Genomic DNA, 27,491 nt, shown 5'->3' with positions numbered 1-27,491 from the left:
ATGTATTTTTCTTAGGTAATTTCAGGCAATAGACCTCCTCTATTGAAACCTGACCTCCTGAATATGTTGTCTGTTGTCCAGAATATGAGGATCTATTCTAGGGTCCAGAAATCAAGCTAAGACATTGACTAATACCTTGGGTACTCCAAATCCTGAGGAGTTTCCTTTATTTTTACTCATTGAAGTGATCAAATGGGTGAAATTTCACAGAGAAAATTCTTCAGAGAAGAACCTGCTTTTATTTTGATGCTGCTTTACACTCTCTTGGCATTCTCTCAAGCAGCTTCATGATGAGCCACCTGAGATGCTTTTCCAGCAGGACCGTAGATCATACACGTGTGATCACACTGTGCTGGCTCAGAAACAATGCATTTAGAGAGTGAAAAAAAAAGGTTGTTCATGGAAGTGAGTGTGTTAGAGCAGTACCCAGGGAGATACTCTTAGACCAGGGCTGGGAACCTGGATTCTATTAGAATGGCTTCAAAGATATCTTTTTGTCTTTTATGAGTCCAGTTTTATTGTTCTCCACCCCCCCCCCTCCCCCCCACCACCACCACCACCACCCTCTCTCTCTCTCTCTCTCTCTCTCTGACATGTTTTTGGATATATTAGCACAACATACATATTATTCTTATTTTTTGTTCATTTGTTTATTTTTGTTTATTTAAATAAACAGGCAAATACATGATGCTAAAAGGTGTTCTTACACTTTTGACTGGTACTGTTAACCTTAGAAGACTTCCCAGATGTCCTGAGGCTTGTACTAGAGGAAAACCCTTTAACATTCCTGCTCTCATCCACCTATGTTTCAACCGATCATTACATCTTCAGCGCTATCACCTCAATGACCCTCCAGGACAGGTCCAAATACCACGACTGGTGGCAATTTTCCCTTTATAAGGCCATTGTGGAGCCAATTTGACACTGCACCAAAAAAATGACATCAATGTCTCATTTTACTCCCTCGTCCTTCGGTGCCTCAGGCTGCCTCATGGCCGGAAACTTCCCTCGAGGAACGTTTTTGTTTGGGAAGAAAGCACAAGAAGCGTAAACACAGAAAAACGACGAGCGGCTGAACTGAAGTGGCAATGGGATTTAAGTGAATGCCCCCTAATGGTAGAGAACAGAAGCTTGTTGCGCCCTGTTTCCTGATAGTTTTTCTTCGATTGTGATGCCTCGAGGTCTCTGATTAGGCAGTGGCCGGCTGTGTGGAATATTAACAACGCGGCAGAGAGAGGGGCAAATCACTCCATTTCTTTTCTTTTAAAGGGCCCCCTTTTTTCAAGCCTAGTCGATGTAATCAATTTTTCATTAGCGGCAAGGTGTTTATCTGTTTTTAGCACTTCCAGGTCCCAGCGGGCGGCAGGTCGATCCACGCCACGCGTCCATTAATTAAAGTTTATTTAATTGAGGTGGGACGCTGGAGCTAATGAAGAGACAAAAACCCCACTGAGGACGCCCACAGGGCCATGGCCGTGGCTACTGCTGCCAAACACTATCGCAAACACGCACACTTCCAGAGTGTTTGAATCAATTGAATTATTATTATTTTAATAAGGTTAAACCTGCAGGTAATGATGATTTCAAATAAATAATATTGATTTCTGATAAGAAGACCCATGGCATGTCCATTTGAATTTCCTTCGTACACCTTACCTCATAAAATGTGTCCTCCAGCAATGAGCTATTTATAGAATTTATTACTTATTAAAGATATAATTGGACCAAAAAAACCCCACTAAAAACGATCTCCAATGATCATTCTATATGAATACAAGCTAGACACACCTGCCGTTTTAAGCTAGTTTGAGTGCTGTAACGCTTGTTTATTTTGATGTTTCATTAAACTAATCTTTTTTAAACCTATTTTTCCAAGTCTGTGGGACCATTTTCTGCACACACTTTTATTTTCATTACATTCTCCTTTTAGTTTTATCATTTGTTGATAAAGCTACATGCTGTTACAGTATCTCTTCATTGAAACCTGCTGTGTGGTGGTCATGCTGGGGTCCTGACCATTGAAGGAGAATGTTTGCAGAGAAACAGCTAAAGTGCTCCTGTATGGTCAGTGGAGCTGATGGACTATGAACAAGGTAGGTGTTCCTAATTCAGTGATTCTGCAGTGTACAGCATATGAGGAAGAAACTTGACTTAAACTAGATTCATCTCAGTTCGAAAGCAGCTTTACATGCAGCACATTTCCCTCAGGGACATCATCCCGGCGTTCTCTGTGACAGCTGTACTTCAGAAAACATAGAACCACGTCAGATCTCTCTCTCTCTCTCTCTCTCTCTCTCTCTCTCTCTCTCTCTCTCTCTCTCTCTCTCTCTCTTTCAGACACTCACACACACACACACACAATCCTAGTATGACAAAGAACCATTCCCAGAAAATACATGTTGTTGTTTTACCTGTGGAGCAGTCCGGCCCAGTCCAGTTGGCCTCACACACACAGGTACTGGTCTCACTCTGGAACGTCCCACGGCCCGAGCAGTGCTCAGGGCACAGAGAAATTGGAGATTCACAGCTGGACCCTGTCCAGCCTGAAGAACAGTGGCAGTGCCCATGCAGACATGACCCATGACCCGAACAGGAAGAATCAACACAGTCCACTGCAAACAATGCAAAAAAAAAATAATGTCACCAAAAGCAAAACAATGACCCCATTTAGTTTCTCAAAGAGATGTTTATTCACAGTATTAAAAAATGAGTGGGCAACCCTGTCTAGTTCTCAGAGAATCACACAAGGCTGCCAAGCTGAGAAGGCAAAAGCTAATACATGTTTCCTCCACGACATGTGAAACCAGTCACTGCATCTTTTAATATTTCAGCTTTTTGGAACTCAACCCACTGGACAACATTAGTGGGTCAGTTAGCAGACACACACTGGCTAGATTAATGCTAAGTGATAGGGACAGAGGGGGAGTCATCTCGCTCTGAGGGAGCAAGGTCAATTGTGCTCTGTTGGACTTGATGATAGGGCCAACACTGAGACAGCTGGGCCTCTTGGGAGCCCATTTTAATTTTAATTTATTCATTAACATTCCTTTTAAACTGCTAACTCAAAGGTAATCTGCTAAATGTATGTGCACTCTACAGAGTATGACCATTGACAGCACACTGCATATCTGCATTTGTTTTGTTCTGTGTTCAATGACGCTAAATAGAAATTAAAAAGTGAGGGTTTAATTGTACAGTGAAACTCTGTTTCTGTGCTTGTATAAACGTGTCAGGCAGATTCATCGGTGTCCAAATGACTGTGCATATGGTGATAAATCCCAATTTAATATAAAAAGGCCACCAAAAGCAATTTGCATAAACACATCTTCTATATAACACAGATGTCGCTGAAGCTTTGATTCCCAAAATGTCACTTATTCACATATGGTAGACTACAAAATCAAATTAGATGAAAATTTTACTGTTAATTCACTTAAGTGGATCTCATTTTGTGGCTTTCGTGTCCAGCTGATGGGACAGAAAATGCCTGGTAGTTACAAAGTCCTCTGCTCTTAAAGGACCCATGTCATTAAAAATCAAAATGAAAATATAAATAAATAAATAAATAAATAAATAAATGAATGAATGAATGAATGAATGAATGAATGAATGAATGAATTAATTAATTAATGCAGTAAAGATAGGTTATGGTTGGTTTCTAGCCTATATATGGAAACAAAGCTACCATAATTTGTTATTAACTGTTTTTTGTGATGTTATAAAACCCCAAACCTTTACACTTATTCAGCCTATAGCAGGCTAGATTCAGCAAGTTCATGCTGAAGTTGTAAGGAGTGCGTCAACCTCAACTTGCCAATTGGAACAATACAATCAGAAGACATCAGTGACATTTGTCAGTTTTAATGGTAAAGTAAAAGCAGGATTAGAGACAGAGAAAATGACTGATTTTCCTTATGTTTCCTTATATTTCCATCAATGTCCTAAGTAAACTTATATAGAAAAATAAAATGACTATTAATGCAGGACCAATTTGATTTGTTGTTACTTAATATATTGGAGAAATAAAAACATTTTCAAGTGAAATTGGATGAACAGAAGTATTTCAGAGCAGGTGTCCAGGTGCAGGTTACATCCCCTGAAGCATGTTTGTATTAGAGAAGCACATTAATCATAGCCCCATTAACCTTTATTTGAGATGGCCTCAATTTCAATCTGTAAAGTCTGCTCATCCATATGGATGTTAATTAAGGGAGTCCAATTAATTGAAAACAAAGTTAATTTGGAAATGTTTTAAATCTATTTGAATCTAGAAATGAGGGCATTCAATGTAGAGCTGTCAGTGAAGGACATGCAAACAAATTCAAATCCATTGACTCTTTTCCTGTCTTTTCTAAGAGTAAGAACTTTGTATGATCTTTGTCTATATTTAAACATCTAAATTTGACAACACATGAACACCTCAAGGTGACCACCTGCTAAATTTTCACACATGGTGCTGAAGGCTGGTAAAATGGCAGACACATGTACAGGCATTTACACTGCTAAACAAATAAAGCGAAAAAAGACAGATGGAAAAGGCTTCCAAATAAAAGAGGCTGGATGAAGCCAGAAGGCAAACCACAGTACACATTATTGTAGCTTTCCAACATTAAAGGAACCCGAGGACACAGAATGGCCTAGAAAGAGCAGCAAAGATTGCTGTTTATCTATAAGACAGGTAATTATCTGATTTGTTTGAGAATGAGACATGAGGTAGGGACAGTGTTTGAAAACGACGCCTTGGGCACCTTGCTCCTCGCAATTTGCTGACTCCCTGTTCCAGATATACCAAACCATCCTTTTAAAGGAATGGTTTTAGAAACAGGACTGAAAGTAGTAGGTGTGATGATTTGGCTTTTTTTTTATTAACATTGAGAAATAATGTTATTAAAAGATAAGATTAAATTAAACGGCAATGTTTTTTTGCATAGGTCCAGTTTAAATGGGACAAAGTTAAAGCCTTTGAATGGATCCCTAACAATACATTTGGTTGGACAGGATTAAATGTCCCTTTTCAAAATGAAGAGGAAAATAAGTGATGAAACAACATGAGTCTGTTGTTGAGGGACGTTTGAATCCTTTTCTAGCTGAACTCTCCTCTAAATGAGGGCAAGCCCAATCTACCTCCGCTCCCGAGCCTGAAGGTGAATTACTCACTCAACTCAATAACATCTAACACAGCGCTCAAGTGACCTGAAAATATACATCTAAAGAGTCCATCCCAACGCTGACTGGACAGCGATCAATACTCTCGATTGGATTGACCGGAGGAGATAATGGGGTGGGCCGAGTGAAAGGCAGAAAATAAGCGCCGTTAGAAGATGTGGGGGGTTTTGTATGACGCTCGATGTTGACGCAAGTGTCCACAGAAAAGCATTTAAGCCCATGGACGTGCTTAAATGAAGGTAATTTATCAAAACAAATATTTGCCATCCAAGTCAATAACACTCATCGCAGTAATGACTGGTGATGTTTAAAACAATTATTTTTTGCCCTCACTGAGACTGCAGGAGCTATAGTGGAGTCCCTGAACATTAACATAGCATCAATATGCTGCACACTCACCCACATCGCAGCTTTCACCCTTGTAGCCGGGGTTACACACACACAGGCCGGACACACACAGGCCATGACCTGCACACTGGGCGTCCACACACTGACCCGCGGGGATGTCACACTCTGTGCCTTTCCAGCCACTGTAGCACTGGCAGCGTCCCCTGCTGTACTCTCCATTAGCACTGCACAGGACCGGACAGGCCGCTGGAAGACACAGAGGAGCAGAGGTTACATTCATATAATAATCACACTTTTCCTCATTATTCCAAATCAGGTCTTCAGGATATATTTAGTATTTGTACCATTCAATGTAGCGCAAATGACATTGTGGAAGGAAAGACAGTAAATTAGGCTTTAACTTGATACACACAAAAACACACAAAAAAAATTTAATCATTAAGGCACTAACAAACTGCAACTGGGGTATCATACGTGTGTATGTGTGTGTGTGTGTGTGTGTGTGTATGTGTGTGTGTGTGTGCCTCCTTTCCATTTGGCTTGTCAATTCTTTTTCTAAACATTATAAAACCAAGCTGCCAAGTTTGAAATGATTGCGTTTGTTGGTGTTTGCTTGATTGATACATTAGTCTGACATTTTGAGGTAACGCTCAAAGGCAAGAGATTAAAGCGTGAAAGATTCAGACTCTGCAGTGCTCACAGTAGCTAAAGAACACGTCCGACATTGTGGATAATTATGCCATGTTTCTGCTGTCTTACATGATATAAATACACAATGACTGTGTGAGGTGAAGGTTTATTGTGTTGTGGCTCTTGCAGCTGGTTCCACTGGTCAGCTTTATACTGCAAAACTGCTGTTGAGACAGATAATCCGCTTTGGAACATGACTCTAAATGCGTGTACTCCAAACTCCATTCACTGCATAACAATAAGCCTAGCAATGTTGAAAATGTCGGCGTTGCCCTTTAGCCAAAGAATTACATCATAAATTATCCTACCTCGTGAGCAGTACGGCCCTAGGAATCCTGGGAAACACCGGCAGGTGCCAGAGACGCACTCTCCGTTACCGTTACAGTTGTGTGGGCATTCCATCACAGATTCTGAATGAAGTGAAAAAGTAAAAAGTCAAGCTAATCATTTTTATCCCTTCTGATGGTTATGTAAAAGCATAGTAGGAATTTCAGAAGTGAGGTCACCATGAACTGGGTTTTAACATGGAAATGTCTGTGGTGTAACACAAGAGCAGTGTGAAGATGGATGGCGGAGTAAAACAACTTTGGAAGTGGGTGAAAGTAACGACATGAATTGGGGTATAGTAAAACTATGGAAACTGAATGTAAATACCTATGAATATGTGTGAAGCACAACTGCAGAAATGAATGTAGGTTAACCATGAAAAAGCATTTATGTAACCACAGAAACTGCTGCCATCTTGCTCACAGAGACCCCTGGTGCCTGGGGCCCTGAAATGCAGACCTAAATCCCACTGGGTTAATATGGTCTTGTTTGAGACACAAACATTCCTGCACACCGAAGCCTCTACAGTTCCCAACAGGGACACACACACACTGAATCAGCACATAAGCACATAAAATATTAAGTCTGTAATTGGCTGAATGGAAGCTGATGGAGTTGATATCTTTACTGAGCCCTCACAAACACACTATTGCACCATAGTGAGCTGTAAACACAAGCAGCCGTTCATAACCCATTACGTCGATAAATTCATATCTGAAGCAGCAGACCACCAGCAGAAGAGCCCGAGGCACGTTAGCATGAATGCTCCTGCAGCATCTCCCACAGAGTGTGTGTGTGTGTTTGTGAGTGTGTGTGAGTGTGTGTGAGTGTGTGTGGGGGGGGGGAGGGGGGGTCTGAATTATCGATCTCCCGGAACTGAGAGTGTGTTCCTCTGCTCATTATTACAGCTATTACATTCAGTGGACAAGCAGAATAAGATATACAGCAGTAACAATGCCAGTGTGTTGTAGAGAAGACCTTATTCGAGTGCACATTAGAGACAGGCATTTTGAGTCATTGTCAGTTAACATACTTACAAAAAAAATAACACCACCACCACAAACAACATTCATTCATTGTCTGTAACCACTTATCCACTCCAGGGTCATGGTACCACAAACAACAACTGAACTATTCATTTATATTATGGTCTAGTACTGTGTCAGTTAACTTACTGAAAACATCAAGGGAAAGAATGAGCTAGGGTTAGGGTTAGACCTGAGAATGTGAATTTAGTCATTTCACATGTTAAGGTACACCACATTATCATCAGTGTATAAAAAGACAGTCTGCTGGTGGTTAATTCATTTAATGGTTAAACTTATTAACAAATATATGCTGAAGCTGCAGACACCATGCTGTGAACAATGGAGAAGACAAAGTAAGGTCAGTTTTAGGCGAGATCTGAGGTGTAACCGTGTAGTTGGATATGGGTTCACTATTTGGCATACAACAGGACACTGTTGCCTTTTCTATCTCTGTGTTATAACTGATTATTAATGACAATTAATGTATTAACAATATAATAAATAACTATTATTAAAAAGATTTATAAACCTTAAAAGTGTAGGCCTATTCTAAAGTTGTACCAATAAGTTTGATTTTTAATTTATCATTTCTTCTTCATGAAATTAAAAAAACACATCTCAAATCCATAAACCAATTCTGAGACATACACACACTCACCCAGCACCATAGTGTTGTATGAAACAGGTTCCAGTGTTCGGCCATCATTATAAAAAGCAAGGTGCCAAAATCCAGCCTGTAGGAACTGAATGAATCCTGCATGCTGCACGCTAACCGGTCTCTCCATGCCATCCCTGAGGTCCGGATCCAGCTGAACTCGTTCCCGAGAGATCAGACGACTTCCATCCAGCAGCTCCACAAAGTCATACTGAAACACATATATCCAGCATTCATTTGAGTAGAAAAACTGCTTAGAAAGATTAAACTTGCACATGGACATTGCTCTTTGTTTATTTGTTTTTAAAGTTTGGCCAACATTTAGACTGTTATTAGCAGGAGTGTCAAATGGATATGTACTCTACATGTCCAGAACCATTCTGGTATCCCTTCCCAGTGGTTATTACATTAAGGTTCAACTGTTGATTACACGAATGTTCAATTATACCTTAGTTGTATAATCTCCTTATAAAAGCATTGCCAGTAAAATGGGAAACTACTAGGTTCTACATGAGTCAAAGGTCACCGTGTTCAATATCAAGCATGCCTATAAGGGGAAGAAGCCTGTTGGCTTTGAGCATTGGAGCAGTGGATCTGTGTTTCTCTAGATTAAACTTCAGCCAAATACGAGGTGAGCTGTATGGTGTTAGTGACCCATATATAACCATCGCTCAGTACAGGGATTAACATGATTTCATGGCAACGATTTCAATGAAATGAGACCTACCCTGTTTCAAAATTTACATAGTAAAGTGTCTGCAGTGCTAAGCCCCAAGTAGTAATAACAGAGGCTCTATTTCCCCTATTACAAGTCAGTGTAGCATCATAATGATTTTGAAGCTGTAATTTTAACATAAAATGTTACCTGCTCCTTTAATTAAAATTTTATTATTTTGCAATGTTAAACTATATCTCAACATGAAGTATGCAGTGCTTACAGCTCTACAGCCAGTACACAAGTACACACTAACCCTTCTGAACACAAGTAAGTCAACAAATACATTTTCTTGTCAGCTTTAACATTAAAGATATTCAACTACTATCTTCTGTCGCTGAAAAAGAGTTCAGAGATATTACTTCTTTGAGCCAAGCTACACAATCTTTTCCATTGTTAGCCTTCAGTACAATGCTCTAATAGAGAGTATTTCCACAGAGATGAAAGGTCGTAATATCTCAGTCACTACGGCTGTATGGATATCTTGAACTATAGAGCCATACATCACAGTCACCACTCACTACATTATAGACTCCTGAGAGTTAAAATCAAGAGTGCTGGGCATGACAATTATGTCAGAAAGACGTAGTCAGCATAGCACAGCTCTTGGAAACTGTGAATGACTTGGGGCCTGAGTACCTTGTGCACATATCAAGACAGTGCAAGCAACTTGAATCTAGCAATGGAGCTCTGTGGCCAGATTTTTATCATCTTGGTTGCAGAGGGCATACATTGCAACATGTATTTATAGCAGGATTGGACTTATCTGTGATAATAAAGACTGTTGATGCTGCAGGACATGTCGTTACCCATTTATGTCATTCAGCACTGGCAAAGTGCATTGAAAAAATGAGAGGAACGATGGTCCATCAAAGAAAACAAGCTCCAAAAAACACTGTGCTATGCCTTGGAATTCCATGTTTGTCATTCTAGAAAGACTGTATGAACAGCAAATTCCACTGCAAGCTGTGCTCACTGACAAGGCCATTACGAAGGCACAGTACTGAAAACCTCTGTCCTTGAATGCTTCCCAGTGGGAGTTGATTAAACAACTTCTTCCAGGGTTGAAGCCTCTGGCAAAGGCAACAAAGATAATGTGTGGAGAATTACATGTTGGCCCTTCCTTCATCTAGCCGGTGCTGATTATTTTGACCAACACTGCACTGAGAGTCAAACAGTGTGATCTTGCAGCTACTCACACTTTCAAAGATACAGCCCAGAAGCAGGTGCTAACACACTTTTAAATTGGAGTCTGGTGAATTGGCAGATACCATTCCTACTGCGGTATGCATGCCGGACCAGGGTCCATCTGCCTCTACCGGCTCGAGATAATGAACAGCAATGTCAAAAAACTACAGGTTCCAGGTTCATTGCTGTCCAAAGAAAAACCTGTATTTTGTCATTTTTTTGTTTACTACATAATTTGAACAAAGCAGCTGTTCTTGACATTGTGTGAATTTATTAATGGACCATTAGAAATGCTCCAAAATTGCTTGGAATAAAACCTTTTTACATTGATTTCCAGTGAAATTGAAGGATTTTTCGTTCTTGGATATAATTATATTTTTGGACAGCGATGATATATTACTCTGTCTTTATTTAAAAGGCATTTTCTACTTCTGTTTTCTATTTCTATAGAAAACTTATTTTCTATAAGTATTTCCATGTATTGCACACATTTCTAGTGAAACCCTTTGCAGTCGTGGCCACAGTGATGAGGATTTAACACTGTATGCAAGAATGCTGAAAATAAGCAAAATGTATTTTTACTGATTGTAGAGTGTGTTATTTGGATGGTGATGTGTTAGTGTGTGTTACCTTAGTACAAGTGGATCAGACACAGCAGTGCTGGTGGAGTTTAACACTGTGCCCACACATTCTCCACTTTATTAGACACACTTACATTGTTGGTCCAGTATGTGTTAGTTGTTCTTTAATGCTCAAGGGATGCTGCTAACAAAACATTATTGGCTAGATATTTTTGGTTGGTTTGGCTGGATATCCCAGCACATACTAAAACACCACCACCATGTCAGAGTTGTTGCAGTTGCAGTGTTCTCAGGAAACTGAAATTTGAAATAAAACTAAAACTGAAATACCAGGCCTAAGTTTTTGCCTATCTATTTTTTGGTGTTTGAAAGTCTCTGTTCTTGCAGCCTGCCAGAAAAAGTGCAAGTTTCTGGGCCAAGGCTTTAAACAAGGCTTTGAATTAAAGTTTTATCCATTGATTCCTGATTCATCAGGTACAAAAAGCAATACGGAGAGAAAAAACAAATTGGAGCTAGCACTCAATGCACTTTCCTGAGTCTATTGTGATGGCTTAAGAACACATTGATTGAACATCTACAATGGTGCAGTCAGTTTTTTTCAGGCGAGCTACAATAGACTTTTGTTTTATTGACAGCTGTGGGTGTTAGAGACCATCAGTAAAGACAGAAAGGGGATGTCTCTATTAAAACACGATTTGTTGTCTTTGACTTAAGGAGGATTTGCGTCTTACACCTTCGAGCTTAAGGGCCTCCCCCTCTTGCTGGTATTAAATAGCTTCAGCTGATATTTGCAAAACAACAGATTTATTTGTTTACTTTTTTTCTCTGAAACAAATTGTGGATATATAAAAGCCACATGCTTTCAAAGCTGCTTTTATAGAGATTGTTTTTTAAACTGTGTTTATACTATCCTTACTTTTCTTTTTGTTCATTGATTGATTACTACATTGTTTCCATATCAATACTTTGTTATTCACCTACTAATAAAAGGTGTAGTATTTATATTAAGGTGCATTCATCCAGTAGTAAACACACAGATTATATAATCTCCATAGAAAAGCATGAAATACAATGTGATGCTTTGGAGGACCTCAAATGAGCCTAAGGTATTCATGCTCAATGCCTAGTTTTGGCCAGCAGGTTACATAGCTTTGGAGCAGTGGAAATGTGCTATGGGAACCAACATAAGAGTGGTGATTGTAGTCAAGAACTAACAATCCAACATGAGGTCCTGACCTCACTGATATTTATGTGGCTGATTGACATCAAATCCTCATAGCAATTGATTTATTCCACAGGAAAGCAAGCTATTACTGCAACAGAGTGAGGACTAACTACTTAATAACACTAGTAATACTAAGGATACTCTATAGCAAGTACCCTTGATATGAGACATGAGCCTCTAGAACACCTTACCTGAGTGTGTGAAGGCGGCAGACCCTTCCTGCCATACACTCCGATCAGGGCATTTTTCTGGATGGAGACGTTGAACTTGAGGAAGCGCGGACGCTCCATCATCAGGCTGGACCTCCAAAAGACAGCTGGAGGAACGGCCTGACCAACTTGTTGCCCAACCTCCACCTGACCTGAGTCCAGCAAAGGTTCCGCCCCACCCACCCTGCCTGTAAACAAACAGTTATTAACACATAATCTAGTTTAGATAAATAAGATGGAGTGGTGTCAATCAAAGTTGAGATATTCCATTTTCAACATCATGTATGTTAACTGGCTGTAACATGTCTAAGTTTTGATGTAGACAAATATGTATGATTTACATGTTTATTTACTGTCAGTCATCCATAAAAAGCCATATAATGGCCTTATTGTTTCTATACTGTGCCTATTCACTGTCCATTCAAGTCAGAGACGGTTGCTCACCAGTTGCTGCACATCCCCTAGTCCTGAGTCTAGGACACTGTTAGATGGATATTTTTGGTTCTCAGTCCAGCAGTGATAATATATATATATATACAGGGGTTGGACAATGAAACTGAAACACCTCACTTTAGACCACAATAATTTATTAGTATGGTGTAGGGCCTCCTTTTGCAACCAATATAGTGTCAATTCGCCTTAGGAATGACATATACAAGTCCTGCACAGTAGTCAGAGGGATTTTAAGCCATTCTTCTTGCAGGATAGTGGCCAGGTCACTACCTGATGCTGGTGGAGGAAAAGGTTTCCTGACTCGCTCCTCCAAAACACCCCAAAGTGGCTCAATAATATTTAGATCTGGTGACTGTGCAGGCCATGGGAGATGTTCAACTTCACTTTCATGTTCATCAAACTAATCTTTCACCAGTCTTGCTGTGTGTATAGGTGCATTGTCGTCCTGATACACGGCACCACCTTTAGAATACAATGTTTGAACCATTGGATGCACATGGTCCTCCAGAATGATTTGGTAGTCCTTGGCAGTGACGCGCCCATCTAGCACAAGTATTGGGCCAAGGGAATGCCATGATATGGCAGCCCAAACCATCACTGATCCACCCCCATGCTTCACTCTGGGCATGCAACAGTCTGGGTGGTACGCTTCTTTGGGGCTTCTCCACACTGTAACTCTCCCGGATGTGGGGAAAACAGTAAAGGTGGACTCATCAGAGAACAATACATGTTTCACATTGTCCACAGCCCAAGATTTGTGCTCCTTGCACCATTGAAACCGACGTTTGGCATTGGCATGAGTGACCAAAGATTTGGCTATAGCAGCCCGGCCGTGTATATTGACCCTGTGGAGCTCCCGACGGACAGTTCTGGTGGAAACAAGAGAGTTGAGGTGCACATTTCATTCTGCCGTGATTTGGGCAGCCGTGGTTTTATGTTTTTTTTGGATACAATCCTGGTTAGCACCCGAACATCCCTTTCAGACAGCTTCCTCTTGCGTCCACAGTTAATCCTGTTGGATGTGTTTCGTCCTTCTTGGTGGTATGCTGACATTACCCTGGATACTGTGGCTCTCGATACATCACAAAGACTTGCTGTCTTGGTCCCAGATGCGCCAGCAAGATGTGCACCAACAATTTTTCCTCTTTTGAACTCTGGTATGTCGCCCATAATGTTGTGTGCAAAACTTACCCTACTAATTGAACCTTCACACTCTGCTCTTACTGATGCAATGTGTAATTGGCTGGTCCAATTTAGCCATGAAACCTCCCACACTAAAATGACAGGTGTTTCAGTTTCATTGTCCAACAATGAATTTATATATATAAATAAATAAAGCAAAGTAGTGCTTAACAGTTCTATGGGGGCCCTGACCACACATTAACAGGTTGAAATGGGAATAACAAAGCATGCAGAACAACAGATGGGCTACTGTCTGTAACTGTAGAACTAAAAAGTGCACCCATACGGACAGTGGAGCGTATAAAATGGACAATAAATGTAGAAACAAGGTAGTCTTTTCAATTTTATGGCTGATTGGCGTAATAGCAGCAGTTTGAAAGTTGGTTAGAATGAAGAAGATTCTTAGTAAATTTCAGAGAAACTCATAAAGGAGCAAGTTCTTTTTGAGAGAGAAAGTGACCAGCTATTGATCTGTCTGAATTGGTCAGATCCAGATCCAGACTCGTTAATTAGGGCAGTTTATGAGCTTTTTAAACTGTGCAGATTTCAGGCTCATGAGAGCAGACACACTCTCTCCAGTTTACTGCAAATATCACAGCTGGCTGTCTACAGTAACCTAATGACGGCTGAAATTGGTTCACTGCCTTTCGCTAAAGATCAGACGAGAATGTAAAATGGTAATGAGGTGCTAAAACACAGTGTTAAGAGGAAATATTTGTGTTTTTGCATAATAATTGTGGAAATGATAGCAATTCCTAAAATGTTTTTTCCTAAAAAGAATAGAAATAAGGCAGGCTGAGCCGTATACACATTAAAAACAAGACACCCACTAGTCACTACTCTCCAGTGATTAAAGCCTTCAAATTCTACATGTTATTTATATTTTAATATTTTTGCTTCTGTGAAGTCTGCTTAAAATTGCTTATGTGCATAATTCATGATTATACTTTGTACTCTGACGTTTCCCAGGCTCTCTGTGTCCCACGGAATTAAACAGGGTATTCCTCATATATATATGGTTATATGGTTCAAACCAGTGTTAAGATCTCTGATATAGGAACATGCCATATTAGCCAAGCTCCTTGGGAATGTTGTACTATATGTACTCTTATCATAAAATGGGTGTCAGGAGTTATGTGGCTAAACATAATTTAACAAGAGGTTAAGCCTTGAAAAGCATATTGATTCTCTCTTTTTATCTCAAAAAAGTTTTTTTTTCATGTCCCATTGTTGTACAGTGATATTACCTCTGTGTTTACCTCAGATGTTGAATTATCTGTCTTATCTGATTTGTGCAATATGGACAGACAGTCTATAAGCCCCAGTCCAAATACACTGCTGTGTTTCTACTGAAACAGAAAGTTAATTTTTACTTTATTAAAGGAGAACTGCAGTTTTTTCAACCTAATCTCTGTCAAGCTTCTTTGTTGTGTGCAGACAATTACCATGGATAATAATTTTAATGTGATAAAAGAAAATATATTGATTCAAAACAGACTTTTGTGTAGCGGCAAATTGGTAGATATTGAATTCTGTCAGAGAGTGTTTATACAAAACCTTCCTGTAAGAATTATTCAATAAGTAAAGTTTTAGACCTGTATGATCCTTTTCACTATGTTGTAAACTTCTCTAAAAGTTATTTTAAACAGTGTTGGTAAGAAATTATATAAGTGTGTCTAATTAAACTCATGAATATTTTTTTTTCATATGCAAAGCACTTAGAAGTGGACTGTAATAACACAGTCAGTTAGTAATTTAGTCAATCAGTTAGTTATTCCCCCACTCACACACTCATTCAAACACTCGCTCTCGTTTGGTAAACTATTCCACAAGGGGTGCTATTACACTGTAATGTTCCTTTAACTTTTAGCTGATACTATATATTTTGTACCATCAGTAGAAAGTGAGGTCACAGTGCTGGTAGCAGAGGTTACTGGTGTTGCTCGTCCATTTTCGAAGGGATGGTCATCTAGATCCTTCAACTTCCAGTTCAGTCCAAACACGTGCATGGCTACAGACAAGAACAGAGTGAGATTTAAACTTTCAAAGTTATTAAAAACTGGGATAATTATATTTAATAATGTATAACAGAATAATTATTTCAATACACCATCTCATTATTACCATCTAATCTGAACACTTTATGTACTTTCATAGTACTCTCATTAATTTCTGTCTAATGGTTTCTCTCTCTCTCTCTCTCTCTCTCTCTCTATATATATATATATATATATATATATATATATATATATATATTGAGTGATGCCACAGATGAACCACATTTGGTTTCATATAGAACCATGTTTGTTTAAAAGACGTGTGAATGTAAAGAGCCTTTGAAAGGTTTAAAAATCCATTACTCAATCTTAAGGTTGTTTACCCAATTTAAGCAAATTATCAAAAATTGTCCTTTATGGAGTGAAAAGTGGTCCATGGCAACGCTCAAAGAACCCTTTGTGGCAACTTTATTTTTAAAAGTGTACTTTTGATTTCATGCCCATAAAAGGAATGTTGAGACTAATCTTATATTCTGTAAGTCAAAAATTACACTCTAAAATCATAACTATCACACTCTTACATGAACACCTTTCATGCGATGCTAAGGGGTGTTAGCTTGCTTTTAGTTACTTATATAGGCATGAAGCCAACAACACAATGATGATTTACTTCTACTGTTCACCTACATTTTGAACACAAACTGCAGAATAGGAATCTGACCACTTGTCTTCTGTGGAGGCGATACTGCTTAAGCTTAGCTTTGCAGTATATTGCAAAGTAGGGGTGATTCACCATTGAAAATCCCCTTTCCTCTCAGTGCAGGCTTATTCACAGTGTGAGGAAAAAAGTGCTAATGTTTTAAAAACATTATGAGTTCCTCATGCGATCCCTTTATTTAGCAACTGGAAGCTGTTCTAAGCAAGAGACGCTAACTAGTGCTATGATTAGCGCCTGCTAGCTTAGGCAGCTCTTTGAAGACGTTTCCTTTTAAATATCACTGTGTGGAGCCAAGGCATGGAAAGGGATGTTTTGCATCTATTTCAGCAGCATATTTAGAGTGTCTTTGAGCATGTTTATGGCTGTGAGAAATATGAAGATTTGGGCTTCACTAGTGAGCTGCCACAGAGATATACAATCCTGCCTGAAAATAAAAGGATCTCTTCTAGCTTGTTCATTTTGTGTGCTCCCGTTATTTGACATGGAAAATTCTCATATATTATCTTTGTCTTTGTCCCCCCCCCCCCCTCTCTCTCTCTCTCTCTCTCTCTCTCCCTCTCTCTCCTTGTCTCTCACTCTTTCCAGATGTCCTCCTTTCATGTGGCTGTGTTGAATCTTAGGCAAACACTTTCTAGTTGTTTCTAAAAGAGGGTGTTCTCTCTCTCTCTCTCTCTCTCTCTCTCTCTCTCTCTCTCTCTCTGTGTGTGTGTGTGTGTGTGTGTGTGTGAAGGTGGCTTGGGAAAAGTCTCCTTCAAAGTTCGCAGCAAGGGAGTGTGGTGAGGCAGCAGCGCTTCACACGGCTCTCTTCCTCTTGGTTTGATCTTCTGGGGGGAAGCGCGTTTCAAACACAGTGCCGAGGAGGGGGCTCTGACTGCGGCAAATAACTCGCAGTGGGGGAACAATGCAGAGGAAACAGAGAGAACCAAGGAAAAGGCAAATCGGAGGAGTGTCACTGCTGTAATCTATTCCGAACTAGTGAATATACGGTGTCTGCTTGACCCCCTTTGATATTCCAGGGGACATTATGCTTTTAAAGAGGCCTTTGTCAGCCCCAGGCAAGCAGCCTAGCAACAACAAAACTTTTTTTTTTCATTTTCTTTAGGAAGCTCCTTTAGGAGGGTGCTTTAGCACTAATCTGTTGTAATACCTGTGTGACTCACGTTTCTATAATACCATAAAGCAGCTGTTCAGCCAAAAATCCAATGTAATGTAAAATCAGACCTAATTCTCCACAAATTATCACTAATTTCAGTTTTATCACTCAAATATTTCTTCTGTATTTTACACACTATTTTTGATATTAGAAATTTTCAAAAGTAATTTCTGAAAGTTACTTATTTAAAGGAACATTTATCATTCTTAGGGTTTCTAATGGCCATCACACATACACTTCTGTTCAAGAATGACCTTTTTCAATGATATGACACAATTTTGTTGCAAATAAATGTATAAAAAATAGCTAAAATTCCACAGTTCTCAGATCATTTGTAGGTTATACTATAATTATTTTCAATAATGAATAAAGCTCTATTACATCTAAAATGAATTGAAACCTTGGTGAAATGACCTAAAATTTTCTGAATAATGAATTTATTAATGAAGTGTGGGTTTATATCATGGAGTCTATTTTATAGTATTTTAATGTACACTATATAAGTTAAAATTGATAGACGTTTTAAAAGTAAAACTTAGAATATATTATTTAATGTATGGGGCTTATTTTTAACTCCTAAATCACCACAGAAGAATGTGTAAGTCTGGGAACAAAGAAAAAGAAAAAAGAAAAACTCAGGAATGCCTAGGTCAGGTCTAAAGGCTTTTGTCAGGTTGAAAAGATTAATCAGCCGACTGTCATCTCTCCCAAGTGTATTCATAGGGCTTGTGGGCAGGTGTGTGTGTGGTGTGCTAGAAGGCTGGTCTTTGTGTGTTTGTGTGTGTTTTTGTGTGTGTCTGTGTATGTGTGTGTGTGTTTATGAGAGTGTGTTTCTAAGAAGGGCCATTTGGAGCAGGGGCACCAGGTGTTTCAGGCACAGATGAAAGGAAGAGGAAGAAAAAACTCCTTCTGATGGGCTATTTCCCATCTCTAATGGGAACACGCTTGCCTAGCCTGTCCTGCACCTGAGAGCCTGAATACACTCTCACACACATGGAAAATTTGGTCCAAGTTTGACCCTGGATGCAACACCATCCTAATGATAATGCCTCCTAAATTATATTAGTGACAATGTTAGTTAACTTGCCTAGCAGCTATAGCAGCCTAAGTTCCAGGTGCACAAAATAAGTTTAAAATCATTTTTAATAAATGCATTGAGCAGTTAACCTTAAAGTCGTCACTTTTCTTTGTTTACTTTAAAGGAACACTAGATAGTATTTTTACTTTAAAATTACAGATTAATCTTTGTGATGCACCACTGACATGTAATAGGTGCAACAACATCAAATTTCATCTACTTCTCCTTAAACTTCTTATTACCTACCACAGAGAAGCTAATGAGCATGCACGACTATGTTTATTAAAATAATTTGAATCAACATGAAATCAGAGCTTTTTGTGTGGTACTATTTTCACTATTTTACTGTATGCATAAAGAGCTCATGCTTCCTTTATTGTTGGATGCACTGTGCTACTTATTTAAAAATTAAATTACACACTTACAAAGCCAGTTATCTCTTTTTTTCTCACACTTACCGATACAGTAGCAGAGCATGATTGACAGTAGTGTGGCCACACCCACTGCACTAAGTGCAGTGCATTTCCAGGAGCAATGTTTGGGTGACTTCTTGAATTTAAACGCCCCTCGTGTCAGGTTGTTTCGGGGTAGAGGGCGGGCTGGTGGGGAATAAACTCCCGTCGCCATGGTGTAGCCTGGACTTGGCGTGGTGAACAGGGAGGCGGAGCCAGTGCCTGTTTTCAACAGGAAGTGCCTGGAGATACAAACATCCTTATCAAGAGAGAGAAAAGAAAAACAAACAAACAAAACAGAACTGACAGTATCTTAGTCCGCAATATCATTTCAGAAACAGAAATCCAGAAACGACATCAAATTTAAAATAATAATAAATAATACATGATAATAAATACTACTGTGTATTTTGAAAAATCTGAAACTAGTCTTTTGAAGTCCATGCCAAGCCTTTGAAGTGTACAATGGTGATTTGATCACAACCCTATTCGCAACAATCCTGCGACACACTTTACAAAGACATCTTTGAAGTCTCAAAACTAATATATCTGACATTTTAAAGGCTTTGTTAGCATTAAACACTGGCTCTACTGAAAACTTCCCTGAAGACTTTGTCAAGAGAGAGAAAATGTTTTTTATGTTTGCATCAAGGACACTACTTCCCCATCAAAACGTCTTTTGAAGAGTGGTCTAAAGTGTGGATATATAAATAAATATAAGGTCTGTATCCATTTTGGAAACATACAATATGTCCATCACAGTGTTTAATACCACACCATTGTTGTCTGTGACACCAACACCACTCCAGCCCGTCCCAAAAGTTTTGGGTGGTGCTCCTTCTGCAGAGAACACAATTCCACTTTTCTATATGCCATGACATCACATCTAATTTCCTGCATTTCTATAGGACATGCACACACTCTGTTTGTATGGTTTACTAATTAGAATGGGTGTCTATGGACATTTGGACATATATTGTAATTTATAAGGTGAAAACACACAACTGACCTGCTCATTACAGCCTCATTTAATGTTAAAATTACCTTCTTCTGCTGAATACATGAATACTAATTTGTTTCTTATAAGGAAGCTTGCAACAAGCTGCTATAATTTGTTACATATTAAATGTCTAGTGTCAAATTGGCTCCAGTGTTAATAAGAACACCAAAAGTGCATTATTATTCTAAGAGCACAATGAACTCTAAGAGCAGGTGTGATTTGAATAGGTTAATTCTTTTTGACATTGAGCAATGCCATTACCAAATAATATACTCCAATAAAGTTCGATGAAGTAATAGATGCACTTTGACTGAGGTGCAAGCTTAATTAAGGGCATTTTTCAATATAAGGCTACACAAAATCAGAGATGACCATTCATACATTTAAAGGAGCTATAACTAACATTTTAATTAGATTTTAATTAATCTCTATGTAAAGATAAAAAAATTGAGTGAAGGTGTCCTGAACAGAGAATGAAGTCATATAACCTCTGTGTGTGTTGTTTCTGTGCTCTATATTTTCATAGCCGGGCCAGCCGCACTTACATGTTAGTTTTATTCTGTGGTCCATTCCACGTTATGGAGAAGGGTGTGGTGAATATGAAGCATTTGTTTTGGTCTGAGATGCTGGTGCTGTGGTGTGACATGTAGTGGCAGACTGCCAGATTTATCACCTTTAATCTCCACGTTACGTTACATATAAAAAGGTAATTATTTTGCAAGAGAAGACTAAAAATAAGATACTCCATTTGCAGAAGAAAAAGAAAGCAACTCGTACCATGTCTCCAAACACCACAGTAAAGAAATTATTCATGATTGTCAGATAAACAGTCCTTAAATCTTTCAATGTTAATAGACAGGAGGTAACCAACTACTCTTGCTTCAAATATGAGAATATCCACAGGTGTTTCTGTCCATCCATCCACTGTGAGAAGAAAAAATAAAAGGGGAATTAAAGGGCGTGTAGCTGTGAAGAAGCTGACACTAAGTGAACAAATGCTGTAGACCAGTAGAATTCACACACCGGACATCTGCGATGTGATATAATTTTTCTGGATGGATTAAGTTAAATGATTATTGGGATTACTTGGATTATAAGAAACAGAAAATGCAACCAACATTTTTAAGGGGGCTCCACGTAGAGGCCTTTTTAAGGCACCCAGTGTTTCGTTCTGCGATTGGTTAGATTTTTAATACTGAACACTGTCTTGACCCAATGTCACATATGCACAAACACACCTACACTCACGCACACACACAGGCATTTTTACACACTTGGCATGGACTGGCTCTGGGCTGGTGAACGGTGAAGGAGGCACATTTAAGACCCTTCACAAACGATTAACAAATACACTGACAGTGCGGCGTTTTGAGGCCAAACACTGCGTAATTGATTAGCGCAAGTGTGTCGGCAGGCAGAGAGAATGACTAAGCTAATCCTCCTCGACCCTTTTCAGACAGAAGAAGAGTGTTATTTGAGGGGCTGAATGGAGGCCCTGCCCCTAGTATTGCATTTGTGTGAGTGTGTGTGTCGGCGTCTCGCTGTCACCAAACTGATGGAGGGAATGCAGTGAGGAGGTGGAGAACAAAGTGCAGCATTGGGATCTGGAGACAGAAGGAAAAGAAAAGTCGCAAAAAAAAAAAAAAATCCCTTTCCCAACATGATCTGATCCACGACGGCTACTTTAAGCGAATTAGGGCGAAGAAAAAGCAAGCTGCTGAAAAGGGTCCTTGTTGACTTACAGAGTTAAAAGGATTGTGCTGATGTAAAGAGGCCTATAGCAACAGTGTCAGCTGGCAGGTAAAACTCTAGAGAAGACTGAAAGCCTGAGAAAGTAAAAAAAAAGCCACCTAGCCTTTACCATCACAGACATGGAACTGTGTTTATTACAAATTCTTGCCGTGGCTTAAGAAAACTGTTTATCGCTGATAAGAACAAAAAAGTTGGACGAACTGTATTGGAGCACTCTGTCTACCTGCCAACAAGCATTGTGTAATAAATTCCCAATAAGTCAAATTCCACAAATTGACAGTAATTGTGCATTAAAATATGCAGTGTGTTTTTGTAGAGGATGGGTCGATAATTCCACTTAGAAAATCAACAAAATGTATTACAGGACCTGGAGCATCCAAACAGAGTCATTTTCAGGTTTCTCCCATAATTCCACCCACTAGCTAGGTCTCGCTCACCTGATGCTGCTAATCTGAGGGGGTGAAGTCTGCACACGCTTCCTCCAAGACATGAGAAGCCAACCAATATATCTTTTAAAATTGTTGCAGATGCAGTGTTACTGGAGCTCAACACATTCAAGAACAACATTAACGGCCCCATTTTAAATATTTTAATAAGATTTTTTTTGCCATATCACCCACTCATAGGGTGACGATATCTTAGATATTTTCTAAATAAAAAAAAAAAAAATCCAATATCTTCTGGGTCAAAGTTATCTGTAACCTTGAATTGCAGTTTATTAAGATGTAATTTCAGACAAATGTAGACTACTAAAGATCCTGCAGACACTGTGGGCAGTAGACAGTGTATGGTTCCTTAAGTCAGTTTTGTAAAGAATTTTCTCTGTGCAGAGATCTGTGCTGTGTCCTTTTGGAGGATCACGTGGCTGGCCTTTGAGGTCTGCGTTGCTTATCCAGGCTTTAAACGCACAAGCACAAGCTGTTCAACACTTCAACCACAGAAAAGCCAAAACAATTAATGACTCTACACACTCGGTCACTCTGTCCACTGCTGATAACGTCCTGTTTCTGATATCTCTCACTCGCCGTGTTGAGATGAGTCTGTGAACATAGCCATTTGAACTGGAAAGAGCCTATCCTCATGGCCTGTAAAACAGCACATTGCCAAAAGAGCACACATAATTTAGTGTATAAGTCATTTTCCAGTCTTTTTAGATAGTGATCTTCAAGCTTTTCTTTAAGCTGTAAATTTATTTGATTGGACAAGTGTCCTTGACTTTGGTGACAGTTAAATGCTTTCACTGAGCCAGATGCAAGTTACACGTGTATTAAAGGATGATGGATTTCCGGAGGAAAAACTGACAAAGCATTAAATACTGTCACTGGTAGACACCCATTTTCCATTCATTTTTTTTTTTTTTTTTTTTTTTTGCAGCAGAAGGACATCTGAGTGTTCCTGCAAGTTAATAATTAATTTAATTAAAACTGTGGCAACAATGCATGTAGCAGCAAAAGTAGACTTATCACCATCGTTCTTATCCTTATAATCGTCAATGTTATCAACAATGTCATCACCACAGTCTCATTATGACCATCATCTTTATGTTATCACCACTGTCATTGCAACCATCATCAACACCACTTATTCCATCATCATCATCAATTTCATCATCATGAGCATCATAATCATTCATTCATTCATTCATTATCTGTAACCGCTTATCCAATTCAGGGTGGACACGGGGAGAACACATCAACTCCTCACAGACAGTCACCCGGAGCGTGAATCAAACCCACAACCTCCAGGTCCCTGGAGCTGTGTGACTGCAACACTACTTGCTGCACCACCGTGCTGCCCTATCATAATCATCAATACTGTAAACTATATTGTTATCACATCATCATTAGGACCATTAACCTAAATCATATCACTACTGTCATTACCACCATAATCATCACCACCACTTAGACAATCACCTTAGCAACATAACCATCACTATCATCATCACCTGCATTCACCATCACAACCATCATGGTCCTCAATATTATGATCATTATCAATATTATGAAGTCAGCATCAAATTATCATTCTGACCATCATCCTCAGTGTTATCACCACTGTCATTTCCTGAAGGATCAACATCATCATCACTACCAGCATCACTATTAGCATCATAAACATCATCATCATCCCCAAAACTGTCACCACTGTCAGGACACCTACCATCTACTCCTAACAACATCATCCTCATCCTCATCACCAACATCATCATTATGATCATCATAATCATCAATATTACCAACACAGTCATCAGCATATCATCATTATGACCATGATCATCAGTGTATCACCACTGTCATGGCCACAAGCTTCAGCTTCACGATCACTACCATCATCAAGATCATCATCATCATCATCATCGTCATTGTCCTCAAAATTTTCTTCACTGTCAGAACAGCGTCATAATAACTACCAATAACAAGATCATCATCACTTCTGCAGCACATGGGATCACTTTTTACCATCAATATTGCCATGGCTACTTATACAGCATGCCCAGCTTTCTGCTTTCAGGTCACTTTTTCATGATCCCGTGACATTGACTTTGTAAATGAGACTCTTCATTTAGTATTTCACTTGAAAATGAATTGTCTATCATCGATGAACAGTGGAATTGTAATGTATCCTCCGCTGCCCTTTTGTGAGTGATCTTCTGCTGGTGTACAAGGAGAAGAGGCATCAGAACAGAGGACAAATACTCTGACATGTGATTAAAGAGTCTGGCTGTTACTCAGTGTGACCATCATGTCTCAAAAATGATAAAAAGCTCGTTCCCTAAAAGGGGCAGAGTGAGCTTTGAGAGGATTCTTCATTCTCACGAAACTCGACAACACTGAGGACCAAAGCAGAGCGGATGAAACAGAAAGGCGTCCTGGAATACGGGAGACAAGGAAGAAGGAAACAGGGGACGAAAGCAGCACTAAGAGGGAAAAGAGTGATTTGAGCAGACTCTGTGAAATCTAACTAGGACTGGAGCATCCTGTCTGAGGCAGGGAATCATCTGCCGTCCCGGCAGGGGGCCGAGCAGCAGGTGATTTTCTCCAGCTCTCGGCTGAGTGGCGGTGTTTTATTTTATTTTAAGACGCTCCCTAGAGCTTTCTGCGCCGCTGACGTTTTAGGACAGTCCCTTTCTCCTGATGTGTAAAAATCAGAGCAGCTCTGACAGAGTGGAAAACTTAAGCAGTAGAGGATGGTGGTTTAAGTGTATTGTGCACCTATTATTTCCATGATGCTATGAGACTATGGAATTGTTCAGTTTTTTGATCTTTCCTCAGTTCTGGAGTTTAAGTGGTGTCAAAAATAATGGCCATGAAATGCACAATATATCCCACATTTAAACATAGTGCCTCTCTTCTGGTGAGCAATCTTGCGTGCAAAAAAACATGTGTGATCTTCTCTTTCCTGATTTGCTAAATGCAATGTGATGGAGGCACCTTGTCTGGTTTGTGTTACCAGATTTTTTTACTTTGAAAACAAGAGATAGGAACTGTGTTAAACCATGTGTAAGCATTTCATGGAATCAGCAAATCATCGGAACATTCAAGAGAAAGCTACAACATTTTGCCCAGAAATGGCAAGGAAAATGATTGTGGCTTCAAGGAAGCATTCTTTAAAACATTCCTACATGGAGAGCAGAGCTATGAGATATGGAAAAATATGACAAATAAATGTAAAATAAATAGATAAATATATGCCCTTTGAACACTTGCCCTAATGGTGTCTCTACAGACCAGTGGATCTGACTGTGTTCTCGCCAAACGTCGAAAAATAGTTGAACACTTTAAACCCAGTCCACCAGAAGTAGCAAAAATAGCACAACAGCAAGCTTCAAACGGACAAAAGTAGGAATCACATCTATAATACGTGTCCTCAAGATTTAATTCAGTAAAAAATGTGTTTGACCTGAAATTAGTCATTTTATGTGTCTTTCAAAAAGGCTGTAAGGATTGCCAGTTCAGTAAAGTGCATTGTGCCCATGTCCATGCCCTCACCTGCAAGATAAGAACCACATTATTTCATTATTTATTTTATTTTAATTTTTTCCTTCATACCCCCACCCTCAACTAAGAAAGTTCAGGCCCTTTCAGACTCCCGGCAGAGAAATGTCTGGTCATTTTGCACAATTACAGCCCAGAATAATGCAGCACATTATTGCCTAAGAGGAAAAAAATGGAAAAAGTTCAAGTTCAAGCCTGGGCTATAAAAGGCTGCGAGAAATGGAACTGAATTAAGTTTGACCCCAACAACACCGTGAAGCAGAGTGGAAAGACTGTGGCATAATTTTAGACTTCTTCAAAGAAACAGAGAGACAAAATAATAACTAGAGAGGAGATGGAGAAAAATAATGAAAATCAAATGCAATCAATCTACAACCGAGAAATACAGTGAAAAAAGTTCTTAACTTGTAATTAGATTTCATTCACACCAAATTTTGAGTCACCAATCCACCTACCAACGTGTTTTTTTTTTTTGGTTTTTTTTTTTTTAACTATGGGAAGAAACCGGAGCACCTGGAGGAAACCTACGAAGAGAACACAACTCCTCACAGTCACCCGGAGCAGGACTTGCAACCTCCTGGTTCCTGGAGCTGTGTGACTACGACACTACCTGCGCCACCATGCTGCCCTGGTGATTAATATATTTACAATAAACTTTGGTCAGTTAAAAAAAATGTTTTTGTTTCCGTAATATTAGCCCCACCCACAGTTTTTTTTTTTCTAATTAAAAAAAAAAAATAAGAAATTAAAATTGAGAACATATTATTAATACCTGAGCGACATTAGTTTACAGCGGTACAGTCCAGGTAAATATTAATAAATAATTTCACATAAAATATTTCTTTCTATGCTGTTCTCAGACAGCTGCCTTATTAGTAATTAAATCAGCACTGGAGTGCATTTTGCATTTCTATTCCGTAGCCAGTCTAGCGGGACATTAGCCTTGAGACTTCCAGAGGAAAAAAAATGCTGATTGTGGACTTTGCGAAATCACAGAGGGAACAGAAATACTACAGCATGGCACATTTAAGGACTATTAATTCTGCAGGTTCCAAACAAACAAAGGTTGAATTTTGATGAATGGAGACAAGCTTTCATTAAGACGCCACATGCTACAGTCTGGCGGGCAAATATATATATATAGAGTTAACCCTGTAACTCTACATTATTTGTCGGAATATTGGAAGATTTATCTCGTTAGATGCATCAGGGGAAACAGGAAATTAATTTTGGAGCGTATAATCAGCACCTTAAAGGAATACTCCAGAGCTTTTAAACCTGTTCTCTATCTGCAGCATCTGTAACATGAGCTCAATTAATACAGACAATTATTCTGGAACATGATCCTGTGCTTGAAACAGAGCAGAAAACCCAGTCACTTGAAACACAATTATAATAAAAAGCATTTTGCAGCTGTTAGGTTCTGTCAGCAAATGCTTATCTTAATAATATGTTATTTTGATGACTATTAATGACAGTATTTTAAATATTTGTATAACTCTTTAATGGATTCAGTTAAATGTGTTTGTAAATTAAGCTGTACATCACTGCTGTCCAAATGAACAAAACATAAAAA

General features: G+C 39.1%; 1 protein-coding gene across 1 annotated transcript in view; it reads right to left on the bottom strand.

Annotated features, from left to right (window-relative positions):
- si:dkey-237h12.3 (teneurin-3) overlaps positions 1-27,491 on the bottom strand; it is a 164,148-nt gene that overhangs the window by 43,676 nt on the left and 92,981 nt on the right. The window contains exons 5-11 of the mRNA XM_066648563.1: positions 19,172-19,407; positions 15,659-15,778; positions 12,115-12,320; positions 8,218-8,425; positions 6,513-6,614; positions 5,566-5,760; positions 2,412-2,612 (exon numbers count right to left, since the gene is read on the bottom strand). Of these exons, the coding sequence (XP_066504660.1) occupies positions 2,412-2,612; positions 5,566-5,760; positions 6,513-6,614; positions 8,218-8,425; positions 12,115-12,320; positions 15,659-15,778; positions 19,172-19,407 (1,268 nt within the window). The remainder of the gene's footprint in view (positions 1-2,411; positions 2,613-5,565; positions 5,761-6,512; positions 6,615-8,217; positions 8,426-12,114; positions 12,321-15,658; positions 15,779-19,171; positions 19,408-27,491) is intronic.

This window comes from Hoplias malabaricus, chromosome 17 (genome assembly GCF_029633855.1).
Source record: "Hoplias malabaricus isolate fHopMal1 chromosome 17, fHopMal1.hap1, whole genome shotgun sequence".
In the NCBI taxonomy this organism is placed as follows: Eukaryota; Metazoa; Chordata; class Actinopteri; order Characiformes; family Erythrinidae; genus Hoplias; species Hoplias malabaricus.
This window is presented reverse-complemented; position numbering and strand designations above follow the sequence as displayed.